The sequence below is a fragment of the Odocoileus virginianus genome, chromosome 3 (assembly GCF_023699985.2).
Source record: "Odocoileus virginianus isolate 20LAN1187 ecotype Illinois chromosome 3, Ovbor_1.2, whole genome shotgun sequence".
NCBI classification, from domain to species: Eukaryota; Metazoa; Chordata; class Mammalia; order Artiodactyla; family Cervidae; genus Odocoileus; species Odocoileus virginianus.
Genome location: NC_069676.1, coordinates 46,851,107 through 46,877,695, shown reverse-complemented (window position 1 = coordinate 46,877,695; position 26,589 = coordinate 46,851,107). Strand labels below are relative to the sequence as shown.

Sequence of the window (26,589 nt, the reverse complement as noted above, 5' to 3'; positions counted from 1 at the left end):
GTTAATTAATTAATTACCTGACACTAAGCAAGCCTATGACAAAACCTTAGAGAAACACACTAATGAGGGTCTCTGAAATATAGATGCTCTGAAAGCACCACCACCACCTCCTGACTGAGACAACTATTCTGTGTGTTTATTTGCTAAATGGAAACTGTCGAAACTCCTTTCCATCAAGTCAACCCTTCTATTTCCCCATATTTGCATAAAAATTGAACATATTCACCAGACAAAAGTTATCTGTTAGAAAATCTGATTTCTCTTTACTGTTCTTCTGTTTTATGTCATATACCCTAAAGATATTGCCTGGATCCCACTACATGCCACTGTAAAATCCCTTTTGTTCTCTGATCTGAAGAATGCTGCATGAGGGACATCTGATTCTATTACATTTTATTCTGCTGTAAAAGGACTAGAAATCCCTTGAGACCAAGTCTTATTTGGTAAGTAAGTTTAAGAATGTAATATCTATCTCCAGAGGGGGGCTTTGCATTTAGATTTCAGAATTTGTTGTTTGCTTAAAAGTGTGCTGTGAAGGTGGAATGTTTTTCTCTAAACCTATGAAAAAGAATAATTCAGTATTTCATTGGGAAAAACAACAGAAGGCCAAGATTTCCCAAAAAAGCAATTGCTGCATTTTTGGCACCTGCAAAAATGTGCTTGCAAATAGGTTTTTTGTTTTAAAGTAACAGCACCTGCAATTTGGCAATCCTGCAGCAGCATGGTTCACCCTCTTGTTATGCAATTTACAGACTCCCTGCTCCCCACTCTCTCAAGCAGAGCCAATGCTCCAGTCCCAAGGAGAGTGAGCGAGACAGGGGAACATTGGTATGCAGAACACACTGTCACCTTATATAGGTCACTGCTGGAGGACTGTGCTGTGCATGTACTTAAGCATCACTTCTGTTTCAAGCCCCATTGCCACTCACATCTCCCACGTTCCAGACTGTGGTTCCCTGGGGTGACAGGTAGTTTCAGCCCTACAAGGACCAGCTGCTGACTGCCCACAGCCACTGGCCTCGGGAAGCCTGGCACCTCCAGAGAGCAAGCAGCGCGGCCAAGGGCAGCAGAGGCCTGTTAAATGGAGAATGCATTTATACTTACTCAACCCTAAGGAGATGGATTGAAATTTATCTCTGTGTGATAAACAGGGAATTGCAGTTGACAGACATTTTCTATATGAATGCAATTTACTATGTCATTACCAGTTTATGTTTATATAATGAAATCAACTGTTTTTGTGAGGTGAATTACCCAGATTTATTTTTTGCAAGTTCATAATTAAATGGTACTTAAATATTTCCTCTCTGTTTTCTATCTGTGCATCATGCAGACAGAGTCTTTCAAAAGTAGGCAGTTCAACTATGATCATTTCTAAGGGAGAGAGAGATGCTTTCTAAGGGGCACAATTTTTACAAAAGAAACCGAAGCTGATGATGCTGGGAATCCCATCTCCTAAGTATCACAGGCTTGTAACAAACAACCACAGTCCAGACGCAGATCAGTGTTTTTTCTACACACAACAGCAGCAAAAGGGGTGAATGCTTATGGAGTTTTACAGGTCACAGCTGCAAAATCTTACTCTATACAAACAGAGAACACTTCCTCCAGGCAGTTCCCTGATTCACGCCTCTGAAATTGAGACCAGCCCCAACACAAGCAGAACAACTCCAACCCTCTGTCCCACTGCTTAGAGTCACTGGTAGCTGTTTTCTTTAATTAAAATGAAAACCAGCACAATATTATTGCTAGAATAATTTTTTTTTTTGCTAGAATAATTTACCTGCCCAGACTTGGGGGTGTTTTGATTGTCCATTATTGTAACATAGGTGAAAGTAATTATGCACATCCTCACATACTTCTCAGGGGAATCAGCTCATTACCTGAGACAGCCAAGAAGTCATCAATGGAAGTAATGTCATCGACAGCATCTGTGAGAACTCGGACTTGTTTTTCCCACTGTTCTTTAAAAAGATCCATGTTCTCTTGGGCCAGTTTACTCTGTGGTTTTGCTGCCAAAGCCAATGCAGCATTGATAACCTGCAAAGACATTAAAGTTCATTGTATACTCTTTCAGAGTCAGGAAAATAAAATAAGCCAGATACTTTGGTTGGTGGAGTGGCTATGGCTTTGTCTCCTGTGCATTTCATGAGGACACATGATACCACATGCTCCACTTAAACAGTTACAAAGATGAAACAGAGACATATTAAACAAAAGGCTTTACATATGAATGGAGAAGCAATTCATCAGAAATACAGTACTGGAAATACTGGAACTATGGATGGTAACAAACACAAATTATCTCTAATCTCCCCACTCTGACAGCAACTCTTCACAATTTCTGACATTTATATTTCAGGCTTTTTTTCCTCCTCACATACACATGTACATGTGCCAAGTCAAAAAATTCACAATTAGAATTATATGCTAATAAAACTGACTATCTTGTTTTCTTTTAAATACTTCTCCATATCATTAAATGAATGTTAAAACATTAACTTTATTACTTGATCTTATAGATGCACATCACTACTCCAACTGTAGGATGCCTAGGTTTGTTCCAGTCACCCATTATTCTTAATCTTGTGATGAACTTTAGCATTTTAGGCTCTTGGGATGTTCTCAAACTACGTATGTGAAAAATGTTCTTCTGAGGCATACTGAACTTGACATACAACTTCAAAGAAAGTATAATATTTATTAAGTTTAAAAGTTATTTCTTCTAAAATAATAAGTCATTTCTTTAAAAAAAAACACACAAAAAATGGCTTTACTGAGATATAATTTATATACCAAACAATTCACCTATTTAAACTGTAATATGCAAAGATTTTTGGTACATTCAGTTTTGTGACCATTACCACAATCATTTTTAGAACACTTCTATCACTCCAAGAAACCCCATATCCACTAGCAGTCCCTCCTTATTTCCCCTAATCCTATCTTCCAGCAACCACTTACTCTGTGATTTTTTTGAATTTAGCTATTTTGGTAAATTTTTATGAATTACCTATTCTGGACTTTTCCTATAAATGGAATCATATTAATATGTGCATTTTTGGAACCAGCTTCTTTCACTTAACATGTTTCTAAAGTTCATACACACTCTAAAGTGTATCAGTACTTGGCCCTTTTTATTGACAAATAATATGCCATTATATGAATTTACCACATTTTCTTTATTCAATTATCAGCTGATAGACATCTGAATTCCACTATTTGGTCATTATGAATAATACTATGAATAATTACATATGTGTTTATTTCCACTGTTCTTTTATATATAACTAGGAATGGAATTGCGGGAGTATATGGTTAACTTCATGAGGAACTGCCTATCTTCCAAAGCAGTTGAACCATTTTACATTTCCACCAGCATATGTGAGAGTTCCAATTTCCTCATATCTTCAACACTTGTTTTCCCTTTCTCCCTATTCCATTTTTTAAATAACAGCATCCCAGTGGGTGTGAACTGATATCTCACTGTGGTTTTGATCTCCATTTCCCTGACGGCTCATGATATTGTCTCTTAACGTACTTATTGACCCCTAGTGTGTATTCTTTGGAGAAATACCTTTCAGATCCTTTGATATATTCACGGAATGAATGAATAATGAAAGTAGTTTGAAAAAGAGCTGAGAGAATCACTAGGAAGATCTCTAGGTACAGGTGCTTATGGGTTATTGGAAATAAATGTGTTCATAGTAATGCAACTTTGAAGGTAAGCAAGGACAGGGAAAGCGGGTGGTGCTGGAGTTGAGATCTGTGACAGGACAGTAGTTACCATAGAGTCACTTGGGCATTGTGCCAGAGGGCAGGAGTTCGGGATTATGTTTTTTGGTGCTACAGAAACCACATGCCTTCAGGTCATGTGTGTAATTCCCAATATATTGGAGGGGGATCCAAGAGTGAGGTTATCAAATTACCCCTCAAAGACTGTAGTCAAAAAACTAAAGAAGAATCAGACCCACTTGACTGGTACAACTAATTCCTCTTCCCTCACAACTAACTGGAAGGGATGGATTATCGAAACTATCAATTATAGACTGTAGGTTTTGAGGACTAGGGCAACCCAGTTACTATTAACAGCCCACTACTTTCAAAAGTGAATGGGTTTGGACAATAAATTATTTGTCAGAAGTATCCTAGCTTTCCCATGTGTTATACCATGGTCTCCCCGATTTTCATCATTTCCAGGCTTGTTCTTTGACCTCTTTTCCTTCTTCCCTTTGTTTCCCACTGGGTGATTCAAGATTGTGGACTAATCTTCATTAGTTAACTCATTAATTCACTAATGGTATCAATGAATCAGAGTGGAGCAAGACCTTGTAAGAATACCTGGCTGAAGAACATGTTTCTTAAGAGGGCCAAGTAAACAGCGGCAGGGAATTAATTATATGTTTTAAATACTAAGATAATTTTCCCTTACAAAGAGAAAATTGCTCTCTTTGTTCTGTAATCTTTAACAGTATAATGGAGGAAAAGCATCTTGTCTAAGGTGAACTTTCTTGTTTTGATTACAAAACTGTGGGACACAATAAATTAAATACTATTTTCTGATGTATTGGGATTAGAAAGATACTTAAAATAATACCTTGAATAATCATCCAACATGACACTTAGTAGGGAAAACTCTAGAATCATTTACTTTAAAAATCAAGATGTTATTGATCAGAATACCTATTGTCATCATTAGTTAATTAATAATGGTCTTTCTAGCTAATGAAATAAAGTGGGAAATGGAAATAAGAAAAGGCTGTTTAGAAAGTAGACAATAAAATTACTTTTCAATGTAGAACATCTTTGTTTATCTAGAAAACTGAAGTAAGTCAACTATAAAACCTCTTAGAATTAATAAGAGTTCATTAAAGTGAAAAGTGAAAGTGAAGTCGCTGAGCTGTGTCTGACTCTTAGCGACCCCATGGGCTGCAGCCTACCAGGCTCCTCTGTCCATGGGACTTTCCAGGCAAGAGCACTGGAGTGGGGTGCCATTAAAGTAGCTAGAGACAATGTAAATATATAAAAATGAGAAACATTCCTATATACCAGAAAACAGGACATAAAATGAAGGGAGTATAAGCTCTTCATGAAAACAATTAATAGGAAATATGTGGAATTAAATCTGTAAAGAAACCTAAAGGACCAAGATATCAAAAGTGACTTTTTCTAAGTACATTATTAAAAAAAAAACTTGAATAAATAGAAACACAGTCCATGTTTAGGAGTGGGGGGACTGACCTATTTATTCACAAATTAATCTGGAATAGTTAATGGCTGAAAGCAGCAAATATATACATGGGCTAGAGGATCAAGAGTAATGAAGAGAGTTAAAATGTAATACAAAGCTAAAGTAACTGAAAAGAATGATCTAAAAACACACCCTATCATAAAGCAGAAGTCAATATATGACAAGAGAGACATCACAAATCAGTGATGGGGGGATGGTCCATTTTTACATTTGATGGGCTATTTGGAAAAAAATAGTCAAAGTCTGAACCTCATACTTATATTTATGTGCAAAATAAGATCATTCCCAAATGGATAATAAGTTAAATTAAAAATGATCGGACTAACAGAGTGTGTTTAATTAGGCATTTACTGAACAAATAAATATTTCTTGTTTTAGAATGGTTAAGGTTCCATGCTTCCACTGCAGAGGGCACGGATTTGATCCCTGGTCAGGGAACTAAGATCCCACATGCTGTGTACCAACCCTGGCCCCACCAAAAAAAAGAAAATTCTCTGCTTACATTTGTGATTAAGTATACATGACAGATGAAGTATATAATGTCTGACAAATCACTAAGGAGAACACTAAAATACTGGTAGAAAATGGAGGTAAGACATGAACAGCCTACCTAAAGTGACCTATAAATGATTAAGAAACAACTAGAGGGAAATATTTACTCTCACTTCTAAATTAATGTGAGTCACTATCCTTGCTCATTAAATTTGCAAAGAGCCACAAACTAGGCACCACCACCATATATCAATGGCAACTTTTTAAATGCTAAGGCTAAGACCTCCAGGACAACACTGAACAGGACATTCTTGTCTGGTTCTGATCCTAGGGGAAGTACTCAAGCGCTTCATCACTGAGTACGATGCTATCATGCTAAGGAAATTTTCTTTTATTCCTAGTTTACAAAGTGTCTTTAATCAGGTCTGGATGTTAGATTCTGTCAAATACTTTTCCTGTTTCATTCCCACCATTCTGGCTACTTCTGTGTCTCTTTTGCTGTCATCTTCTTCCACTAATGCTTGAGTTCCAAGGCTTGATCCTATGCTGTTCTACACTTCTCCCACCTGTGAGCAATTTCTAGTTTCATGATTTTACATACCACCCATGTGCCAACTACTCCCACATCTCCATCCCAGACCACTCATTCTAGCTCCCAACTCATTTCCTAACTACATACCCAACAGCTCTACTCAGATGTCTCAGGTATTTCAAAATAAACATTTCCAAAATAAAACTCATGATTTCCTGCTCCCAATCATGTTGAATGCAACTCACTTTAAAATATCTATCACTCAACTTCGGCCGGCGGCCAAAATGAAGTTCAATCCCTTTGTGACTTCTGACCGAAGCAAGAATCGAAAAAGGCATTTCAATGCGCCTTCCCACATTCGCAGGAAAATTATGTCTTCTCCTCTTTCTAAAGAGCTGAGACAGAAGTACAACGTTCGATCCATACCCATCCGAAAGGACGACGAAGTTCAGGTTGTACGAGGGCACTACAAAGGGCAGCAGATTGGCAAAGTGGTCCAGGTTTACAGGAAGAAATACGTCATCTACATTGAACGAGTGCAGTGGGAGAAGGCTAATGGCACAACTGTCCATGTGGGCATTCACCCCAGCAAGGTGGTTATCACCAGACTAAAACTGGACAAAGACCACAAAAAGATCCTCGAATGTAAAGCCAAATCTCGCCAAGTAGGAAAGGAAAAGGGCAAATATAAGGAAGAAACAATTGAGAAGATGCAGGAATAAAGTCATCTTGTCTACAGCTTTCATTAAAAACTGTTAAAATGAAAAAAAAATAAAAAATAAAATAAAATAAAATATCTATCACTCAACTTCAAGAGGACTCACAGTGTTGGGGACAGCAAGAGAACTAGATTTCCTTAGTCCAATCAGTATCTTCCTCTCCTCAAGTCTGGACTCTAAAAGAGTAATTATTCTGTATCTTCTCCTCAAACCTGTCACATTTCTGAGAACATCATCACTCTCAGCTTATAGCTCTGCTTCCTATTTAAATGAAAAGATGAATACAATCAAAAGAGAATATATGCAAATCTTATCACTGCATCTATCCATTTACCTGCATTTATGCCACATGCTGTCTTACCTCTTTTTAACTGTGAATGTTCCTTTCTATGCTCCTATCAGAACAGTCTTGCCAGTCATCCACAGGATCTCACTTCCTCTCCTCTACTGTAGGACAATATCCAAGTAATTCTCTCCGCTCTAGTCTTTATTATTGGTATTTCCCTTCTACTGGATTATTTCCATCAACTGAACGTTAAAAAAAAGCTCCCAACTAAAAATAAAAAGCAAAAGTCACTCTCAACCCTGTATGTACTACATGCTACCACCCCATGTCTCCATTATCCTTACATTTAATTTGAAAGAGCTATCAACTTGCTGTATTCAATTCATCTCTTTTCTCTTGAATCCACTCTACTGGATCTCCTAAATTCTACCTAAACTTCTTTGTCCAAGATCATCTGTGAGTATGTTGCTCAATCCAAGGATCAATTTTCTGGTCACATTCTACAACCATCTGACATGAATAATGACTCTTTCCTAGGAACATTTTCCCCACTTATCTTCCCAGATAGAGTGAGCTTCTGGTGCTCTTCTGGTCCATAATACTTCTTGAATCTCCTTTGCTGGATACTGCTCACCTCCCCAAACTCTAAATATCAGGGAACCCCAGTTTTATTTCCCAGACCTTTTTATTCTGGGATTATGCATTCCACTGGTGAACTTATCAAGGCTCATGACTTTAAGCACCATGTATGTGTTAAAGAATCCCACATTTATATATTTTGTCCAGACCTCTTCCCTAAACTTGACTTTATTGCTTGCATGTCTAACAGGCACCACAAAATTAACATAAATGATAGCTCCATCTTTCTGGTTACTTAGGATCAAAACCTGGAATTTTTCCTGACTCTTCTCTTTCCCCTGAGTTCACTAATCCTTCAGTAAATTCCACCTTCAAAATATATTTGGACTCTATAACCAGTGCTTACCACCTCCACTGTACTCTTGCCTCTGTTTCAGTCTCCTATGCTGCTGTGACATATTATCACAAAACTAGTTGTGCTTGAAACAACACAAATGTGTAATCTTACAACTCTGAAGAGCAGAAGTCAAAAGTGGGTCTCACAGAGCTAAAATCAAAGTGTTAGCAGAATGTTCATTCCAGAGGCTCTAGGGGAGGAGAATCCAGTCCTTGTCTTTCCCAGTTTTTAGAGGTTACCCATATGCCTTGGCTTGTGGCCACTTCACTCCAACTCCAGGTTCCATGATCACATCTTCTCTGATGCCAACACTGCTGCTTTCCTCATATAAGGACCCTTGCGATTATATTAGGGACCTACTGGATAATCTAGGTTAATTTAACCATTTTAAGATCCTTAGTTTATTTACCTCTGCCAAGTCCCTTCTGCCATACAAGGCAATATATTTACAGGTTTTAGTAATTAGGATACTGGGGGTGGGGACAGAACATTATTCTGCTTACCATAGCTTCCTAGGGTGTCTCTCTATCATTCCTCACCAAAGTCAGAGAGACCTTGATAAAATCAAAGTTAGATCATGTTAATTCTCTACTCAAAACCCATCAATGGCTTCCCATGTGACTCAAAGTAAAAAAATCAAATGCTTTACCATGGCCTATAAAAGGCTCTATACCATTCACACTCCTGTTAGATATTTCACCCCTCTTCCTCAGTTCAGTTCAGTCGTTCAGTCATGTCTGAATTTTTGTGACCCCATGAACTGCAGCACACCAGGTCTCCCTGTCCATCACCAACTCTCAAAGTTCACCCAAACCCATGTCCATTGAGTCGGTGATGCCATCCAACCATCTTATCCTCCGTCGTCCCCTTCTCCTCCTGCCCTCAATCGTTCCCAGCACCAGGGTCTTTTCAAATGAGTCAGCTCTTCACATCAGGTGGCCAAAGTATTAAGAGTTTCAGCTTCAACATCAGTCCTTCCAATGAACACCGAGGACTGATCTCCTTTAGGATGGACTGGTTGGATCTCCTTGCAGTCCAAGGGACTCTCAAGAGTCTTCACCAGCACCACAGTTCAAAAATATCAATTCTTCGGCGCTCAGTTTTCTTTATAGTCCAGCTCTCACATCCATACATGACCAATGGAAAAACCATAGCCTTGAGCAGACGGGCCTCTGAGGACAAAGTAATGTCTCTGCTTTGTAATATGCTGTCTAGGTTGGTCATAACTTTCCTTCCAAGGAGGAAGCGTCTTTTAATTTCATGGCTGCAGTCACCATCTGCAGTGATTTTGGAGCCCAAATAAATAAAATCTGACACTGCTTCCCCATATCTATTTGCCATGAAGTGATGGGACCGGATGCCATGATCTTAGTTTTCTGAATGTTGAGCTTTAAGCCAACTTTTTCACTCTCCTCTTTCATCAAGGGGCTCTTTAGTTCTTCACTCTCTGCCATAGAGTGGTGTCATCTGCATATCTGAGGTTATTGATATTTCTCCCGGCAATCTTGATTCCAGCTTGTGCTTCATCCAGCCCAGCATTTCTCATGTTGTACTCTGCATTTAAGTTAATAAGCAGGGTGACAATATACTCCTTTTCTTAATTGGAACCAGTCTGTTGTTCCATGTCCAGTTCTAACTGTTGCTTCCTGACCTGCATAAGGTTTCTGAAAAGGCAGGTCAGGTAGTCTGGTATTCCCATCTCTTGAAGAATTTTCCACAGCTTATTGTGATCCACACAGTCAAAGGCTTTTGCATAGTCAATAAAGCAGAAATAGATGTTTTTCTGGAACTCTCTTGCTTTTTTGATGATCCAGTGGATGGCTGGCAATTTGATCTCTGGTTCCTCTGCCTTTTCTAAAACCGGTTTGAACATCTGGAAGTTCACGGTTCACATATTGCTAAAGCCTGGCTTGCAGAATTTTAAGCATCGTTTTACTAGCGTGTGAGATGAATGCAATTGTGTGGTAGTCTGAGCATTCTTTGGCATTGCCTTTCTTTGGGATTGGAATGAAAACTGACCTTTTCCAGTCCTGTGGCCACTGCTGAGTTTTCCAAATTTGCTGGCATATTGAGTGTAGCACTTTCACAGCATCATCTTTCAGGATTTGAAATAGCTCAACTGGAATTCCATCACCTCCACTTGTTTTGTTTGTAGTGATGCTTTCTAAGGCCCACTTGACTTCACATTCCAGGATGTCTGGCTCTAGGTGAGTAATCATCGTGATTATCTGGGTCTTGAAGATCTTTATAGTACAGTTCTTCTGTGTATTCTTGCCACTCTTCTTAGTATTTTCTGCTCCTGTTAGGTCCCTACCATTTCTGTCCTTTATTGAGCCCATCTTTGCATGAAATGTTCCCTTGGTATCTCTAATTTTCTTGAAGAGATCTCTAGTCTTTCCCATTCTATTATTTCCCTGTATTTCTTTGCATTGATCGCTGAGGAAGGGTGCAGCAAACACCATCTTCCAACAACACAAGAGAAGACTCTACACATGGACATCACCAGATGGTCGACTCTGAAATCAGATTGATTATATTCTTTGCAGCCAAAGATAGAGAAGCTCTATACAGTCAGCAAAAACAAGACCAGGAGCTGACTGTGGCTCAGATCATGAACTCCTTATTGCCAAATTTAGACTGAAACTGAAGAAAGTGGAGAAAACCACTAGACCATTCAGGTACGACCTAAATCAAACCCCTTCTTCCTCAAAGTCTCTATATTTGCTGTTCCCTCTTCCTGGACTGCTCTCCCCTCAGACACAGTCTCTGGCTTGTTCTCTCATCTCCTTTCTGGTCTTTGCTTCTACATCACTCTCTCAGTGAGGTCTTCCTTGACCATCCCAATAATGCGATTTAACGTACACACCAACATTGTGTATGTGTGTCTATGCTCAGTCCTGTCCGATTCTCTGCGACTCCATGGACTGTAGCTCCTGCCAGGTTTCTCTGTCCATGGGATTTCCCAAGCAAGAATACTGGAGCAGGTTGTCATTTCCTACCCTAGGGGATCTTCTCCACCCTGGGACTGAACCCAATTCTTGCGTCTCCTGCACTGGCAGACAGATTCTTTACCACTGAGCAATCTGAGAAGCTGCACACCAACATTACACGTTACATTAGAAGAGAAGGTGTTAAAGCAATGATTTAAAAACTTCTAACTTAAGAAACTAGAAAAAGGCGAAAATAAACCCAAAGCAAGTTGAAGGAAAAAAATAATAGAGTAGCAATTGATAAAATACAAATTACCAAAAGTCAGTCAAGAATAAACAGCTAAATATTTAAACAAATAATCTGAATATTATATCTATTAAAGAAATAATTTCTTATTGTTTAAATAATAATTTAAACAATTTAGTTGAAAATCTTCCCATATAGAAAATTCCAGGCCAGACGGCTTCATTGATAAATCCTCCCCAAACATTTAAAGAACTAACACCAATTATATAGACTTTTCGAGAAAATGAGAGAGGGAAACCTCTTACAGTATGTAAATCAGACTTTACAACAAAACAAAACAACAGGCCAGTATCAATATACAAGGAGACCAGAGTGTTGCTGGGGCCCTGTTACCTGCAGACATCCATCAGAGGGGGTTAAGGGAGGAAAGAGACACAAAAAATGCTGTGAGAAAACTTTTAGTCAGAAGCATCTCCTTTAAGCTCTTCTGTGCAATTACTGTGTAAAAATATTAGAGAAAATCAGAAGTAGAAAGGTGAGATAATAACATATGAATGAGAGCTTGATGCCACAGGCTTCCCTGGCTGGTATGCCTCAGCTCATTTAAGAGCTGTCTGTTTTCTCATTAACTGTACAGACCAGGCCTGTCTGAGTTTATACTTATTTGATAGGGACTGAACAACAACAAATGCTTATCAAGCCTGTTAGCTACAAAAATGATCAGAATTCCCATAGCACAATGGGAAAAACAATAATATGAAAGATAAATCTAAGGAGGCTGAAGAAAAAACAACGTAAGAACATTTCTTCTTTCTCTATTCAGTTAGCGAGAAATCCACCCCTCCCACCCAAAAAAGGACAAAAAAATGTAGATAAAGCAGCAGCTTCAAAGACTTGATTCACCCTTGCTTAAATTTCCAAGAAAGGCCATGCATTAAACCCAGCCATATGAAATATTAAACTGCCAGATTTGTATTAACTTAAATGTACAATGCTCATTCTTGCATAATGAACTAAGAAAAATAAAATATTAAGTGAGATAATCTCCAAAATGCCCTTCTCCGATTTTAAAGACTCAATTGTCAGAAACCTGCTGTTGGCAGGGTTTTTCCACTTTGTTTTGACCAGCACTGGATGAACTGAAAAATGAAAATCTTTTAAGCAGCTACCAAGAAGTAAGACTTGAGCACAACCATGAGTGAGATGATAAGGAGAATCAGGTCCTTTTCCAGAACAGTTTGATTTTTTTTTTTTTTTTTTTCCTGATAAGAGCATGTGAGACTGGTGCTATCTGCTCAGATGGAGGTAGGTCCCTGTTCTGGAAAACAGTGAGATACTGCAGACACAAAGCAGAAGGCAATGCAGAGAGTGCTGACCTACTTTCTTCCCTACTCATGACAACAGTAAATCACCAAAAAATGTGGGTGCTTTTCTCCCCCAAGCAACAAAATAAATCCACCTTCAGGTTACTTCGTCTGAACTCAACTTTAATACCACAAACATTTCGAGTTAAAATCACTTAACTCCTAAAAAGTCAGTACTTTAGAACAGAATTTCCTATTTCAAAAGTTAATCTATTAGATGAATGGAAAGATGGGGAAGAAAACTGCTCTACAGGTTCCATCTGTCATCTCTCCCCTCCAATAAGGTCTAGGAGCCAACTCCACACTATAGGTGCGGTCACAGAAAAGCCCCCAAAAGAGGGGCCAGGGCTGCCTGAATGCAGCAGTATGGGTATGAAACATAAAGAGACTGGAAAAACCCAACACATATTCTATATGGTGGACGGATGCTGACAGTAGCCTCAAAGAAACATACACTTTAATACTGTCTACATGCTACAGCATATTAAACACCATGTTAAACTACTGGTGAATTAACTAACTAGTTTATTCAAGTTGATTAGCTTGCCTAGGACTTATCAAACAAGCCAGTGATGCCTGACATCACTGCCGGTACCAGGCTGCAGAGAGGGACAGCCATTAGCCACCTTAAAGGAGAGGTCCTTCGAGTATGAAGGGCCAGGGTAGGTGAGATGCAGCGCTCAGAAATTTGTTTTACCCTCCTCAAAGAATTTCACAATTTTAGTTACCAATCCTTTAAAATTGGAACTTAACAAAAAATCTGAATTGCGGACTTTTCTTTACAAATAAAGAAAGAATCTAGCGACAATGGGCTGGAATGGAGTCAGTTACCTCATTCAGAAATGGCGCCTGCTATCCAGATTGCCATTACCGTGCCTGCAATGTCTGCTGTATTTGCTGTCATTGAACCTGCCCAGCCCTGTTTGCGAGCCAGGGTAGGAAGGAGCCTGGGAGAGAATCTGGGAGAATAATCACACCAAGTAACACCTTTTTATCGAGGACATACACCTAATGGCAACTAATGGTACTTCAGTACTCTTGCCTGAAAAATTCCACAGACGGAGGAGACTAGCAGGCTACACTCCATGGGGTCGCAAAGAGTTGGACACAACTGAGTAAATTCACTTTCTTTCTTTCGATACCCAATCAGGCATCATCTGGGTATTGTCCTGAGGTCTGTTGTAGTAGGAGAAATAAACTACAAAAGAGAGGGAGAAAAGATGCTTTCTGACGCAACCTAAAGCCTGGGCAACAAGTCCCAGCTAAACGTGACTTATGTACACCATCACTCTTATTAGAATCTACTAGACTCTCTTTTTCAAGGCTTTAAGATCATTTATATAAATACTCTTAGTAGGTGTGATCAGCGTATGTTACCATCTGTTTCAGCCGACATGTGAAAGCATTGTCGCTTTTCAACATTTAAAAATCAAATGGAGAACCAAAGGCATTAAAAATAAAGCACTGATAGGGTAATATGGCAAACCTGAGAAAAGAATGCCAAGTCTGTAAAATCTGCTCTAAATTTATTTCATACAACTTGATCATCCATGAACTTTCCGGAAGTGATTAAATTCACCATGCTTATTGACTGGCCAAACAGACTTAATGACTAGATTAAAGCTGAGGAAACATTGATCAGATCATGTGGATCCACAGCTGACCCAACTCACTAACACCCAGAGGAAGCAACTTTCATTCGCAAACTAACCCACATGGTTGAGAAAGAGAACAAATGCCCTAATTAACCGGCGTACCAGTCAGAATCCCAGATTAATCATCAGTCTTTACTTATTTTGGTCAGGAATCATGCATATGAAAGAGTCAAAGTAATGGTTACGGTGCATCTTAAAGCTGGTGGCAAGCATAACACAGAAACTTCATTGCTGTGATCTCTTATCTCTAGTTCCCTTGGTTTATTCCTCTTTATTTGTGGTCAATGTCATCTGGCAGGACATTTAGAAAGAAGTTTAATGTATATCTTCAGAGTATGCCCATGACCATTCTCTGCCTGAGAAACTGGAGAGGCAACCTCTTCCACCAAAACAGCACCGATACTACTCAGAAACCCCTGTGAGAGGCATGGAGTATCAAGCCACACAAACAGGATCAGCACACCTCACGGGAGGGAGCAGCTCATCTAACATTTAACAAAACAAGCATTCTTCTGCGTGCTTCAGAGTCTTTCTAAAGCCCCAGATGCTTAACCTAGCCTCATCACCAGCCTTACAATATGCCATTAGAAATGGAGAAAAGTTCTCAAGTTTTACCAGTAGTTGGCTGAAATACCTTATTAGTATCTGTATCATAAGGGTACTTCAGAACACAGCAGATTAAGGCTTCCAGTTCTTGAATCTCATGCCCTCTAACTAGATCCAAACACTGGGCATAAAGATGCAGTGTGGGTGGGCAGCAGTTATCCTTTCAGGCTCATGGGGTAACAATCCTGATGCCAGGACCACCACATGTTGCAGGTGGCCGTCCCTTAGAAAGGCCCTTAGGAATGGCCACTGCCTGCCCTCCGTTTGCCAGCAGTGAAAAAGGCTATAGATTTTAAATGAAGGGTTAGGAGACAGTAACATGACGCCTGAAGGAAATATCACTGGAAGTTAAACATACATTTCTCTACATGGACTATGATCAGTATTTTGTCCTCAAGGCTTCTAACTAAGATCCTAAAAATGAAACATAAAATAAAATTCATTTCCACTTTAATAACTCAAATCCAATTTGGTGATAGCTTAAACACTGCTGGTTGTACTTTACCTGAGGACAGAGGGCTTCTAGCTGGCTTGCAGACATTCGAACAAGCTTTACACCTTCTTCATTGTTTGAGATGGAACAGGCCAAGTTGGCAACCTAGAAGAAAAGATAAAAAAAGATCTTTGAAGATTTTTCTCTTTTGACTGCAAAGGAAAACAAATGTACATCTACCCCATCCCTGACCTTTAGAGAACAAATGAAAAAAGCACCAAAGGTGTTTTATTTCTCACAGACTGATTACCTGCTTATGAGGACAAATTTTTTAGCTCTGTGCTAAGGAAATTAAACAGACTCCTAACACATGTCAAACTGTAAGTTGGTGGCAGAACCCTGAGAGATCCTAGGGCTTGTAACCCACCAGTTTTACATGGGTTCTAACCTGCCTATATAGTAACCTCAGAACAAGGGTCTGCTGGTATGAGCAGTGATGTGAGGAAAGCTAAGGAACCGAGGCACTAGAGAATCACTGGTACCCGCAACTACAATAAAAATGTATTTCGCAGCTATTCCTGAAGGAAGGGAATCGAAATTCTAAGTTGCTGTTCTCATTTGACAGGTGAATGGATACTTAAAGTCAAGATGAGTTTTATTTGAATGTGAGGCTATTTTTCAAATATAAAAGAACAGCATTAACACACTGAGATGGACTTAAGACCATCCTCATATAAGAAATGGAAAAAGAAACATAGATGATATCCCATACTTAAGAGCAAAACTGTCCTTCAACTGGTTTCTTAAAAGCACTGACAGCTGGACTCTTTCCTGAATGATACTACTTCGTTTGAACTCAAATCTTTACCTTCCCATCCAACTGCCTCAATGACACTACTCATGTGGCCAGAAACAATCTTTCCAAGTTGTGTCATATTTCCTCTGCTGAAGCTCTGGCTGTGCTGAATATTGCTCTATAGTGGCTGCTAGGGCCGTGATCACTTATCCATGTTTCTAAATAAATAGGCTTGCCAATTCTGCTGGCAGTACCAAGGACCTACTGAATACATGGTGCTAAGAGATATCTTCTCCCCAGTTGCAAACTGAGTTATGAATGATAGACACGTAGGCAGTTGAGTATCAGAGGCACACTCTGAGAACTTAAAATGCCACAGTAAACAAGGGCAATGGCAATAACCTTTGATTTTCACTGCTCCAGCCAAGTTAAGCACATAGAGGCACAAGAAAAACTATATACCATTACTGTTGTTTGCAGTGTTACAGTTAGGGATTATCAGCTTTCTGTAAGACTGCTAACTATCATAACTAGAATCCTGCAATGCTTAATCATAAGGAGAAACAAAAGAACATGCAATTTAAACACAAAAATTATGGAAAAAGAAAATTAAGTCCGATTTTAATGTGTAGGGGCCTTCAAAATCACATAAAGAAGTAACATTTACACTCCCTGAAGGTTACAATTCCACTTTCCAGTGTCAACTGGATGTGAGCAAACAGGCACTTCTATTCATGACGACAACCTATAGAACTGATTGTTGATTTCTATTTGTTTGCTTTAAAGTGCTGCAAAATATGACATAAAACTTTTACAAATGTTATTCCTCAAATATACATTTTATGGTGCTCCACCGAAGGAGAAAGCTTTAATTAGAAGTGTTTACAAAACCATAGCTTCTATTGCTTCACTGCCTTAAGAAGGCATTTTGAAACCAAATATAAAATTGGAGGCTGATGACTGAATTAGCAATTTGGGACTAACAAAGACCCCTGGTCCCGCCCCATGCCCACCATTTTAGGAGGCCAGTCAAATGTTAGATTCAGGAAGGCCTGTCACTGTTTCTGCCTTCAGCTCTCTAGCCACCACACAATTCTATATTCTCCCAATTTTATGAATCTGTAAAACTCAGAAAAAATATTTAAGTTAAGAAACAAATGAGTACAACAAGTATTATCTAAAGCTGAAATGGCTTAATTCTCTATACCATCATTCCTGTTTTCCGACACAAATCCTAACAAAAGTTATGGAAGACTGATTCTTTATTTTAAAACATTAAAGTGTTTCTGATGTACTGTTGAAGCAGTAATCTTCTGCAAGAGTACACTGCCTGTTTCAGGAGGCCACCCTGCCTGCCCTGGGAGGAGGAAGCGGGCGCCTGTCACTGACAGTCTTCTCCAGATGAATGAGCTTCAATTCACCCTCCAGGGACAGGGCTACTCACTTCTAACAATGACAAATGTGCAAATGCAACATCTCAACCACAGCTCTCTTAGAAGCTAAATTCATATACTAGTGGCAGGCTAGACTGCCATGAAAGCTGGGTATGAGGGAAGGGGCTTCCTAAATAATCTCTGTGGGACTCTAGAAATTTGGATAGCAGCTAACTAGACTGAAGAAGTTTCTAAAGTCTGAATTAAAAGCACTCAAAGCAGCTGACTTCCACAGAGAACCTAATAGAGCTGAGACTTTGGAGAGTGATGAGTCTTTAATTTGCTTTGGGAATAAATTGTCTTACCTTTACAACCACGGTAACTTCATGTATTAATAATTTAAATGTCTGTGATTCCCGCTAATCTAAGAGGTAGGCTAAGATTGACACTATGACTCCCACCTTTGAAACTGTGACTCTGCTTCTGCACTACCTCTGCCTATTCCATTTAAGTGTGGACCTTGTAGACAAGCACAACATTTCAGAAAACTTTCAACTACCCAAAAAAACAGCCCTGGGCTTTTCTGGTTTTAGTAATAATTTGTGCTGTGTGGAAAAAAATTGTCACAGCCAAGCTGTGTAAAATCAACAAATATGACATCTGTACATGACAGAAAAGACAACTTTTCAGACCCTGAGAAAAGCTCCAGAACTTCTTTATTTAAATAAAAGTTATTAAGCAAAGTTATAAGGCAGAAAAACTATATCATTATGACAAATTTTCCTATTATACATGTGTTAATGACTTTAAATAAATTTAAAATTTAAGTCAAACACAAGTTGCTTCCTACTGCCCCTTAACCTGGAACCTTTACAGGAAGAAAAAAAGAGATTTCTTTTTGTGCTTAGTAATAAATTAATGACCTACTCTCACAGTAGTCTATACCTGTTGTGGAGGTGAAACAAGTGAGAAGAACTGTGAAACAGGAAGCTGTTAAGTCTAAGTAATGACCCCACAACCTGAGTAGCAGGCCATAAAGTTGAAGCTCAAAACCTGTATCACTTGCTACATGGTTTTAGGTCAAGCTATCACCTGAGAGTTCTTCTTTAAAAATGGTTAAGCTATCTGTACTCTCAAAAAAATCCAAAGTAATAATACAATCAACTTTTCTAAACTTGCCATATAGGAAGAGAGAAGTCCCAACTGCACATCATATAAATATCAGAACCACTCAAGAAATTTTTAACAATCATTTCCAAACCCACAGAAGAAAAGATGATGGAACAGAGGTTAAGCTTCTAACTTTCCAATTTCCAGGGAAGGGCCTTTTGACGATTTTATCAGGAGAAATAAGATAGCTTACCCCAAAGTGAAGCACACATGGATGATAAGAAAGCTCCGAACTGGACTACGATGATGACTGCACAGTTACGTAAATTTAGAACAACTAAACTGTACACTTAAAATGGGTGAATTTTATGGTCTATAAATTATACCTCAATCATGTATTAGCATCTATAAGCAACTGGCAGAAGTAAATATAAATGGAAATTTTCAGTGATGGAAGGTAATCTAAACCCAGGCCTCAAAGAACTCCCACATGTGAAATACCAGAAATTTGAACCCACCAAACTCAGCTGGTAAAGAATTCATCTGCAATGAGGGAGACCTGGGTTCAATCTCTGGGTTAGGAAGATCCCCTGGAGAAGGAAAAGGCTATCCACTCCAGTATTCTGGTCTGGAGAATTCCACAGACTATAGTTCACGGGGTGGGAAAGAGTCAGACACGACTGAACAATTTTTGCTTTCACTTTCATACAAGGAAATAGGGATTTTGGGCAAAAGTAAGCAAAAGAACTGTGTAATTGGATCCATGACTGCAAATAATCAAATAATCAAAAGTGCAGTATTAAAAAATGTTTTTTTTGAAATAACAAAGTATACAAAATATAGAAAAGGAAAAACACACTCAAAAATACCTAGGCAGACTTGAGAAGGATCAAAATAGAGTATCAAGAGGAAAGTAATAATGACTACCATTTCTAGAAATTTAAAATAATACTGACAAGACACTGCTGAAAAGAGAATTATTAATCTGGAAAGTCAAACTGATGAAATTATTCAGGAAAACCAAGACATTTTCATGACACGGAATCCATAAATTAAGAAGCATGCAAGATAAATTGGGACTGTCTACTACTGTGAGGATTTCAGGAGGGAATACAGGGAGAAAGGGGAAGAGGCCATACTCAAAGAGGTAGGTGACAATGAAAAAATTTTCAGATTTGGGAAGACATTTTAAGCGGAGTAAATAAAAAGAAATCTACACTCTGACACACTGAAGTAAAGCTTTAGAACAAAGCCAAGATTTTAAAAACAGCCAAAAAGTAAAAACAAATTATCTACAAAGAAAGCTCAGTGAGACTGCCTGTTGCTTTCTCAACAGCAACAATGGAAGCCACAGACAGGGTAATAACACCTTCAAATCCCTGAAGAGGGTGGTGGGGTGGAAATTGTCCTAGGATTATACACCCAATAAACTACTGTATTTTTTCAAGAATTAAGACAAAATAAAAAATTAAGACAGAACAAAACCAATCTCAGAGCACTTATTCCAGACAGATCTTTCCTGCCTCAACTAAAGGCGTTTCATACAAAGATGCTTCAGGGAAAAGGAAACAATCCCATAAGGTTTAATGTCCAAGAAGAAATGAGAAGCAATGAAAATATGATATCGAGTAAAATTTATCCAAAGTCGAAATAAGTTATTAAAAAACACCAATGGTGCCTAACATGGGGCTAAAAATTTAGAGAAATGAAATATTGTACAAGAATATTTAAGTTAGAGAATAACTAAAGTTAAAGCATTCTAAGATTCTCATACTGTTTCAGAAGGAGAAAAAGATACTGACTAACCTCAACCTCTGAGTTAAACATACATGCTTAAAACATCTAGAGTTGCTACTAGTTTAACAGTGTATGATTTCCAAACAAGAAGAGGAGGTTAAAAAAATAGGAAGAAGTGGGAGGACTCAACCAATCCAAAAGAGAAAAATAGAGTCAGAAATAGAGGAAGGATGAAAGCAGTGGGTTAAAAAGAAAAAGAGAAGAAAAATGCAGTGGTAAGAATGAATCCACGTCATGCCACACTTCAGTGAACAAAACTCCATAATAAACAACAACAACAACAACAAAACCCCTGCTAACCTGAGTAACAATAACTAAACTTATGCAGGACTCATTTAAAACACAAAGACACAGAAGCATTGAACATTATTTTAAAAAAAGAAAGCTACACTGGGGTGATCAGGAAGAAAGTACTGGACTCACAGCCCCTTAGTTCCCCTAATATTTTCACAGGGAGGTTGAAGGACAAGTGCTGGGTTAGGCCCTTACCAAATAGCAGATGTTTGGACTCAACTTGGTGTAAACTGAATGTTATGACCTTGCCTTTTTAGAGGAAATTTACGAGGAGGGAAAAAAAAAAATGCATGGTACCTGCCACTACATTTATTACTAAAATATTGAGGGCCCTATCTATTAACTCATTCCCTGTTCCTTATGTCAAAGTCCCACATGAGAATATTTTTTACTTACAATAGGCTTATTTCCAGTGAAAAAGTGGGTATACTTCCTCCATTCTAAAGACAAAAACTACACAACCAATTGTGTTTCTTCCTTTCCTCCATGCTACCAGGAAGTGCAATGCCACAACGAAACACAAGCATGGCAATTATAGTTACATGAGAAGTGTGTTACTTCTCATCTGCATCCTGATTTTCAGCATCTACCTTCATCTTACGTTTTTGTTCAAAATGAGCCATACCAAATCAAATTTTAAGAAGAGGCAGGATATAAATGTAAGGATCTCCGGTAACAGGATTAGAAACTGTGAATTTACTAAAACATCATAAACTATTTTAGACAGTTTTGTTATTTGATATTTTTAAAAAGCTTTTCATGTATAGATAACCACTCAGATGAAACTGTCATCATTTCCATTTACGTGTTACTATATGGACCACTTGAAAAAGTTCCCTATTTCTGTCTAATCTCTAATCAGTCAGTAAAGCTAGGAATGGTACCTGTTTAAACAGTAGTCCACCAACTCTACTGGTGAGGCAACAGGATTACACTCTTTTCTGAAGCAGAGCGCTTCCTTAATCATTCCTACCAAGGCTCCAAGAGAAGAGATTCTCAGTGCTTCTTAAGAACAAAATGCATCCATCGCCTGCACCTGACCATCCCAAAATTTGAGTAGGTGGTTAAGTTCAGCCAAAAAAGCTTGTTTGGGGTTAAGATGTTAAAATAGTACATGCAAGACACTTTTGTCTTGCACACCCCATTTATCTGAAATTGCACACCCTTGAAAATGTGAGAAAATCAAGCTTAATATGCTTAGGAAGTTTTTCCTAATTTCAAGGTCAGCATTCTCCCCCAAGAATACTTCACTGCTTTCATGCAAACATCCTACAGTACTAGAAAACTGAAGCTTCATTTGATTTGCCATTTGCAAGAATTTCAGCCTACAGTATTGTACAAAGATACTGAGAAAATATCCAAGATGTCACAGGTAAATTGTATAAGGTCACTGTTTAATTCAAATGCTCCTTACAGAGGCTTCTTCAAGGTCACTTTTCTGCATACCGCAGAATAAAAGTTACAATGCAGATCACTCAATTTGCAGTTAAAATACACATTTCAAGCCAATAAAATCATACCCTATGAAGTCCCAGAAAATGGGAAATACTTGGACTGGGGGTGGGGGGGGGTGGGGGGGGGTACTGGGGGAGTGGCATAGCAAGCAATGATAATCCAGCTCAAAATTGTACCAAATGTATTTACTTTTTGGCTCTTAATTCACAAGACAGTGAATGAAACACTATCTTATTGTAGCAAGTTCATTATAATAAGAGGCCTGTTTTAATACAATGTCTGGGGCTGAGGGGAAAGGGATACTAAATGATAGTTTTTATAGGCAAGATTTCATGAATTGTATTTTTCCTATTTCACTCTCAATTCGTGAAACTGAAAAAGGATCCAGAGGACAGCAAAATTAAAAAGGGAAAACTGATTCCTCTTTAGTTATTAAGCTGCCCACAGCAAAGGAGGTAGGCAAAGAATGAGGCAATTAAAAAGGACACATGGATGTTGCACTAATGACAAAAAGGTTAATATTTCTGACAGAAAACAAATTTTTCACCTCAATACACTAAACTGACAAGCAACATAAAGAAATCATTAACTTGATATGGGAGAAAATCAGGCAGAAAAGGTGTTACTGTTATTATGAAGCATAGCCATGCCCTTTCATAAACAGATGAAAGACAAGCCCTCAGGCTCTATGTTCCAGAACAGAAGAAAATGGTGGTGAGAAGGGTCACCAGCTCATCAATACGGACCCTTAGCTCCTGCTCCCCTACTCACTGGCCTTGAGACACACAACCTTTATGTACCCTTCACCTAAGAAAAGGAACTCAATACAATGTGTGGAGCTAAGAGATCCCACTGACAACTGTAGTGCGGCATCAGGGTCTTAGTAAGACCCTGAGAAAATAAGAGCAGTCACACAGCAAACAGTGTTATTTGCTTTTTCCAGTAAAATCATAAAGTCATTTAATAAGGATCTGGTAGGCAGCAGGCACCATACAACCTTCCAAACACTATGCCCACACAGAGGGGCTGGAGAAATTCACTTCTGTTCCTAAAATCTCAAGAGTCAGTAGATGGTTTTTATTCTTCAAACTAATCTCATATTTTCAAAATGTGGTGTACAGAGAAATGTGTACAAAATGTGGTGTACCATAAAAGGTTCCCATTTCTCAGTGAATGCTTTCCCTAATACTACTCTGAAACCATGAATACATTCAAAACAACTTTACATGACATCCCAAATTAAGGCGTAACCTTTTTACATTATTTTATTGGGGGGACAAAAATTAAGGAATTTGTAACTGATTGAGTGGTAAACTATATACAAAGAATTGTACAATCAACACAATGATTTCTAGTGGCAATCTGAAAGGTTCTATCCCATGCCTTGTCTCAGACAGTATTTTATGAACATCAGATTGGATAAAAGGAGAAAAGATATGCTTATTTTTTAAAAAAGAAAGAAATGACAAGTTTGGAAGGTGTTGTCAATAATATTAACAGTAAAGCCAGCAACAGTCTTGACAGATAGAACACTAGACTGAATCTAAGAAATTTATTCTGGATGAGTGTCAAAACAGAATCAAAAAAAACCCAACTGCCCCCACAAAGACCAGAACTGAGAAGACGGACCTGAGCAGCAGGAACTCTGAAGACAAAACCCTGGAGCTGGCTGACTGTGAGGTCACTGCTCAATGGCAGCTTTGGCAGTCGGACTTCGTCCATCCACCCACCCATGGAGCAAGTGTTTGACAAGGGCTGGCACTTCAGTGGAGAGCATTCAGACAAGAGGCAAAATGAAGAGAGCCTCTCAAAGGTCTGAGGAAATCATCTACACTAGTGTTGTCCAACAGAAATACAATGTGAGCCACATTAAGAGGTGAGGTTAGAAAAAATAATACTTAAACTCAAGATAATACATTTCAACATGTAATCAATTAAAAAGTTAATGCCATGAAATTAAAAGATGCTTATTCCTTGGAAGGAAAGTTATGACCAACCTGCTGCTGCTGCTAAGTCACTTCAGTCGTGTCCGACCCTGTGCGACCCCACAGACGGCAGCCCACCAGGCTCTCCCGTCCCTGGGATTCTCAAGGCAAGAACACTGGAGTGGGTTGCCATTTCCTTCTCCAATGTGTGAAAGTGAAGTCACTCAGTCGTGTCCAACTCATAGCGACCTGATGGACTGCAGCCTACCAGGCTCCTCTGTCCATGGGATTTTCCAGGCAAGAGTACTGGAGTGGGGTGCCACTGCCTTCTCCATATGACCAACCTAGACAGCATTTAAAAGCAGAGACATTACTTTGCCAATAAAGGTCCATCTAGTCAAAGCTTTGGTTTTTCCAGTGGTCATGTATGGATGTGAGAGTTGGACTATAAAGAAAGCTGAGAGCCAAAGAATTGATACTTTTGAACTTTGTGTTGGAGAAGACTCTTGAGAATCCCTTGGACTGCAAGGAGATCCAACCAGTCCATCCTGAAGGAGATCAGTCCTGGGTGTTCATTGGAAGGACTGATGCTGAAGTTGAAACTCCAATACTTTGGCCACCTGATGCAAAGAGCTAACTCATTGGAAAAGACCCTGATGCTGGGAAAGACTGAGGGCAGGAGGAGAAGGGGATGACAGAGGATGAGATAGTTGGATGGCATCACCGACTTGATGGACATGGGTTTGGGTGGACTCCGGGAGTTGGTGATGGACAGCCAGGGAGGCCTGGCGTGCTGCGGTTCATGGGATTGCAAAGAGTTGGACATGACTGAGCGACTGAACTGAACTGAATGATATCTGTTAAGTACATTCTTTTTCCATATCATATCTTTGAAATCAGATGTATATTTTACACTTATAGTTCCTCTCAATTCACTTGTGCACAGCAACAAAAAGATGGGCAGGGGTAGTTCCAGAGAAGACGACTGTGGCCCCCCTATTCCTACAACCAGAGAATCCACCAGTGGAATGTGATGCCTCTGGAAAAACGGAGTCTCCCACTGCTGAAGGTGTCTAAGAAAGGGTAAGTGCCAATGCATGGGTATTAAACAGAATGGGATTTACACACCAGAGGGACAATCAATACTTCTATGAGAAAGGACCTCTTACTGCACAGAGAAGAGATGGTCTCAATCAGAAAACTAGGCTCCATAACGGCAAACCTCCAGCAAAAAGTAAAACAATGAAAGGAACACCAGATAAGACAAGTGGTAAATCACTGGGTAACTGGCCACAAATAGGATCAACAAAGCTGCGGCACACAAATCTGCCCTGTCTCACTTATTCTGTGTGGTGTTTATGGCTGGGTAGCAAGTTAACTGAAAACCATATACTCCATGTACCTTCAAGATGGCGGAGGTGGTACCTTCAAGAAAGGTCTGGTCTTTGCACTGGACTACTTCTGAATTCTCAGGAGATTTTAGGACTGCTTTGCTACTCATCACTTATGCTAATGAGGTAACTCGAGGTGAGCCACTACATATGTTAGACTAATGAGACAACTCAGGAAGAGGAGGCCAATGCCAACCATGTGATTATAGAGGACTGAGGCTTTCTGGAAAAACCTAGGTCTAGGGGAGGAAGGGATTCTATCAATCGCACCTACATAATGAAATTTCAATAAAATCTTTGGACAATGAAACTCAGTTGAGCTTCCCGGGTGAACCATCAATGTGCCAGGAGGGTGATTCATTGGGAGAAAACAGGAAACTCTGTCTCTGAGACCTTCCCATACTTCAACCTCTGTGTCTCTTCATTTGGATGGTCCTGATTTGCATCCTTTACATTAAAATGGGAGTCATAAGGACAACTCTCTCCTGGGTTTTATGAGCTGTTCTATCAAATTATTGAACCTGAAGTGGGCCCAAAGGAATCCTCCAAATTTGTAGCTGGCTGACCCGAAGATTGGGTGGACTGGGGACCCCCAAACTTGCAGCTGGCATTTGTAATGAGGGCAATCTTGTGAACAGAAGAGTGAGTTGGTCATGGGAACCCTCGAATTTATACACAGTTGGGTTCGAAGTACAGGTGAGATATGACCCCCTAATTTGCAGTTGGCATCTACAAGGAGCACAATCTTACTGGGCTTTATACCCTTTACCTGTGGAGGTAAAGTGGTTAGTGGCAGAACTGTATTATTTTAGAACAAAAGTATCTGGCAGAATTCTCAGTGGCTGCAAAATCTGAGCTCTTCCTTTCCTGCCAGAGGCCTATCAACACCTGCCCTTCCCAACTCTCACTTAGCACTCTCACTTCCTCCAAACCCTCAGGAAAAGAACGGCAAAGGGC

General features: G+C 39.2%; 2 protein-coding genes across 9 annotated transcripts in view; one reads left to right on the top strand and one right to left on the bottom strand.

Annotated features, from left to right (window-relative positions):
* Nucleotides 1-26,589, bottom strand: part of CTNNA1 (catenin alpha 1) — a 320,722-nt gene that overhangs the window by 18,952 nt on the left and 275,181 nt on the right. For all 8 annotated transcript variants that reach the window (XM_020908383.2, XM_020908385.2, XM_020908382.2 and 5 more), the window contains 2 exons: nt 15,564-15,656; nt 1,884-2,040 (listed from right to left, as the gene is read on the bottom strand). In XM_020908383.2, coding sequence (XP_020764042.1) covers nt 1,884-2,040; nt 15,564-15,656 — 250 coding nt within the window. The remainder of the gene's footprint in view (nt 1-1,883; nt 2,041-15,563; nt 15,657-26,589) is intronic.
* On the top strand, nt 6,488-7,069 carry LOC110147117 (large ribosomal subunit protein uL24-like). Its single transcript, XM_020908415.2, has one exon. It carries the CDS (start codon nt 6,503-6,505, stop codon nt 6,995-6,997), a length of 495 nt encoding a protein of 164 aa, XP_020764074.2. The 5' UTR covers nt 6,488-6,502; the 3' UTR covers nt 6,998-7,069.